Consider the following 4,262-nt stretch of genomic DNA (forward strand, 5'->3'; position numbering starts at 1 on the left):
TCACTCTTCCGAACATATATAAACAGGGTCTAAAACTGCCCTTACCTCTGGAAACAGGAAGATACACACACTGAACAAAGGAAAAACAGATCAACCTCTCTTCCACTCTCAAACTCTCAAAAGCGGAACGTTTATTTCTCTCAACTCTCAACACCTTTGCAAGCACCTCAAACTGCTGTAAGAACACTCAAAAACATGTACAGATGAGTCATAAGAGACGTGGTCATTCCATGGCAAGAATCTGAGGCCAACACTTGTCAAAACAAACATGACTCAGCTCACTAGCCAACTCATCGTCGGCTGCCCAATCACAGGCAAGACCATGCAACATTCGGAGGCCGAACTTCCCTTCGGAAGCCAAACACTTTCGGCGGCCGAACTTACTTTCGGCGGCCGAACTTGGCTCAACTGCCTTAGGTCATTTCAACTCAATACTCATTTCCCTTAACCTTAAAACATCTCATAAAACACATAATAGCACGTAAGAACATCTAACACACTTCGACATCCTGGATTCCACCGGTAAACAGGAATGCCGACGCCGGACTCTAGCCGGGTATTACACTCAAACCCTTCTATGAGAGGTTTAGGCCTAAAGACGAAAAAAATATAATTCTGGAGATACCACAGATCGAAGCTTAAAGGAAGGGAAGTCCAGCCTAGGATAGTAAATAAGGGCACTGCTTGGAAAGCAACCTAAGGTTATAGGTGTGCCCAAGCCTGTACGGTCACCAATAAATTTTTCTTTCAATTTTTAGTTTTTAATTTATTTATCTATTATCTTGGAGCAGATTAAACCTTTTGGATAAATCTGGACTTTATGGAGACCATTTATGACCTTCAATGGTTATTTTGGTGGTAAGTTATTTTTGAAACTACTCTAAAGAAAGGTAAATTTTATTTTACTATTTTTATTTACTGAAAACAGTATATATAAACTTAAATCCTATTTTTCTTTTTTCTCTTATTCCCTTTTTCTTTTTCTTTTTCTTCCCCGAGAGCTCTCTCCCTCTTGCGTCTCTCTCCCATCGTAGGTACACCTATGGCAAAGACCACATAGCCTGACTCCACCTAGCCTGATGCCATGATAGACTCAAAAGTCTATAGTTTAGTCTGCTGCTTTAGTTTTTGTTTGCTGCAATATTATTCATTTATTAATTGTCATTTAATAAGTCAAATTAGTGCTTGATTTTCTCAGCAAATCATGGCTAATATATTGTATGTAGTGCCGTTGGTGGCCTTAGAAATAGGATCAAGTTGTTTCATTCTTTTTCTATTTAAACCTTTTATATTTTCAGCAGAAAGGAAGAGAAAAATATCAATTAAGAGAAAATCTCTTTGGTTCATTCTCACCATAAGTAGAATACTATCTTGGCTTTGACTGGGACCTATCAGTGGTATCAAAGCCGCGTTATCTATCTTTTTTATTTCTATTTCTTTTCAATCCCTATGGCAACCAATAAGGAACGAATTGAAAACTTGGAAGCTGCTGTCGGGCAACTTCAAGATTCCATTAGCAACATGGGTCAAGGGCTTAACGAAAAATTGCAGCAAATTGAAAAAGCCATCTCGAAGTTCTCTGAGATGACTCTTCCTACTAAAGAAGGGACCAGCAGTGTCGGTGACCAAACCAGTCAGGTTCGCGACAAACAAGTTGGACCTAGGGATGGAGGTAAACCATTTTATTCTGCGAAATTGGAAAAATTAGAATTTCTAAAATACTCTGGGGACGACCCAACCGAATGGTTCACAAGAGTGGATCAATTTTTTGAGTACCAGGGAACTCCAGCTGCCGAAAAAGTTTCCTTGGCCTCTTATCACCTTCGAGGAGAGGCGAATGAATGGTGGCAGTGGCTTCGCCGAACTCACACTGAAGCGGGGACAACAGTGACGTGGGACATATTTTCTGAGGAATTGTGGTCTCGTTTTGGGCCCACTGATTGTGAGGATTTTGACGAATCCTTATCAAAAATTCAGCAAACAGGACCCCTACGTGACTATCAACGAGAATTTGAAAGACTGGGTAATCGGGTTAAGGGATGGACGCAGAAGGCGTTAGTGGGAACGTTTATGGGAGGTTTGAAGCCTGAAATTGCCGAAGGAATTCGAATGTTTAAACCGAAAACGTTAAAAGACGCCATCAGTTTGGCTCGGATGAAAGACGAGCAATTACAACGACAAAAGTCAGATTCTAAACATGAAAGTGTGTTGTCTCCGACAAGGAACAAGCCTAGCACTCCATTAAAGCGCTTAAACTGGGAGGAGATGCAGAATCGGCGAACAGCTGGTTTGTGTTTCAATTGCAATGAGAAGTTTACTCCTGGACATAGATGTGCAAAGCCACAACTGCTTCTTTTGGATGGTAGACTTGAAACCGAAGAGGATGATGAAGGCGGCGGTTCGGAAAAGGCACTTAAATTGCAGAGAGGTCTCCAATTTTGATGTTTGATTCCTTTCTTTGAACCTTGAGGACAAGGTTCTTTTGGGAGAGGGGAGTAATGATAGACTCAAAAGTCTATAGTTTAGTCTGCTGCTTTAGTTTTTGTTTGCTGCAATATTATTCATTTATTAATTGTCATTTAATAAGTCAAATTAGTGCTTGATTTTCTCAGCAAATCATGGCTAATATATTGTATGTAGTGCCGTTGGTGGCCTTAGAAATAGGATCAAGTTGTTTCATTCTTTTTCTATTTAAACCTTTTGTATTTTCAGCAGAAAGGAAGAGAAAAATATCAATTAAGAGAAAATCTCTTTGGTTCATTCTCACCATAAGTAGAATACTATCTTGGCTTTGACTGGGACCTATCATGCCATCCCAGGCATAGTGCACTCCTCCTCGAGCCGTTGTTGCGCTTCATCGATGATCCAGCAGCTTTGGCGATGAAATTGCGCGCCACTAGCAGATTGACAAATGCATCAATGACGCCAACCATTTCGCCCTTGCCATCTTCAGCACCCTCGCCGTCCTCTCTGTCGGCCGCAACAAGGAGAAAGACACGTTCGTAGGTAAAAGGAAAGACCCCTATTTATGAACTGCCCACCGACAATGAGGAAGAGAAATGGGAGATGAAACCTGAAATTCTAAAGCAACTCCAAGACAGAAAAATGCAACCTAAGACCACCACATTAGTTTTGGAGTCTTTAGAAGACAGTAGCAAGGACAAGGCTCGACTACTAATGAAAAAGTAACAACGGGTCAGGAGGCAAAAGCCACTAGCAGTGAGGAGACTCAACCTGCTTCTCCTCCAAAGAAGAAATAGAAAAAGTGAATGCCCAAGATAGCTGGTGGGAAGACCAGATATTTGCCCGAAGAGCAGAACCTATACGACGACTTCAATTTTGAAGGTGATGATAAGGTCAGGTACAAAATTTTTCTCCATTTTGATATACATGCTTGTAAAAGAATAAGTGATGCTGCCTTGACCCAATTGCAATTATATAATGAGGTTTATGGTTTAATTGACAATATTGGGTGGAGAAAATTTTGTCATAAACTGTCCTTCCTACGTTGAACTGTGCGGTGAGTTTTATGCCACCTATGAATTTCCTTTTGATGTGCAGGATTTCAATTTGAATATGCCTATAATTCCTTTTAGATTGCAAATAAAATGGTCAATTGTTCAATCACAAGTTTTAATTTGCATTTAGGTGTCTATGATGACGAATATATTAAAACTGTTGAGTACCTAGACTCATTATGTGATTGTCCAACTAGTTGGGATCCAATTTTAGGGAAACCTGAGTTTGAATTTAAGGGTGGGAAATCTAAAACTAATGATATCCAGAGCCCTGCCCTTAGATATATTCACATGTTCCTTTGTTATACATTTTCTGGGAAAAATAAAGATCCCACCAAGCTGAAAAAGTATGAACTTTTCTTTTTGTGGTGCATATTGAATAAAAGAAAAGTTAATTTTGGTTTCTGGTTAACCTCCCAAATTAAAAGTATATCTGATGCTAGGCGTGGTATATATCTAGGTTTTGTGATTTCCATTCTAGTTATAAGATTGGGTGTGCTAGATACATAAAACACTAATTTGCATGTAGCTGAGCATATTCTCCCTCTTGATATACCTGCACTTAATTCTATGAGCTTATTTTGCCTCAATGAAAGGAAAGAAATTGTGTTTCGTCCTCTAGGTCCTATAATTCCACCATAATCGCGCTTATTTTAGATAGAGGACAAATCAGTCCCAACTTCCTCAGCAGAACCTCCCCGAACCTAATGATCAAGCCCGCCTAGCCAGAATTGAGGCAAAAAT

At 39.8% G+C, this 4,262-nt stretch overlaps 1 protein-coding gene across 1 annotated transcript; it reads left to right on the forward strand.

Annotated features, from left to right (window-relative positions):
* Window positions 1–1,082: 1,082 nt before the first annotated feature.
* LOC122722199 lies at window positions 1,083–2,501 on the forward strand. The gene is made up of 3 exons (XM_043952377.1): window positions 1,083–1,397; window positions 1,487–1,672; window positions 1,780–2,501. The coding sequence occupies exons 2-3, from the start codon at window positions 1,667–1,669 to the stop codon at window positions 2,440–2,442; spliced, it is 669 nt and encodes a 222-aa protein (XP_043808312.1). The 5' UTR covers window positions 1,083–1,397; window positions 1,487–1,666; the 3' UTR covers window positions 2,443–2,501.
* Window positions 2,502–4,262: the final 1,761 nt, after the last annotated feature.

The sequence above is a fragment of the Manihot esculenta genome, chromosome 17 (genome assembly GCF_001659605.2).
Source record: "Manihot esculenta cultivar AM560-2 chromosome 17, M.esculenta_v8, whole genome shotgun sequence".
In the NCBI taxonomy this organism is placed as follows: Eukaryota; Viridiplantae; Streptophyta; class Magnoliopsida; order Malpighiales; family Euphorbiaceae; genus Manihot; species Manihot esculenta.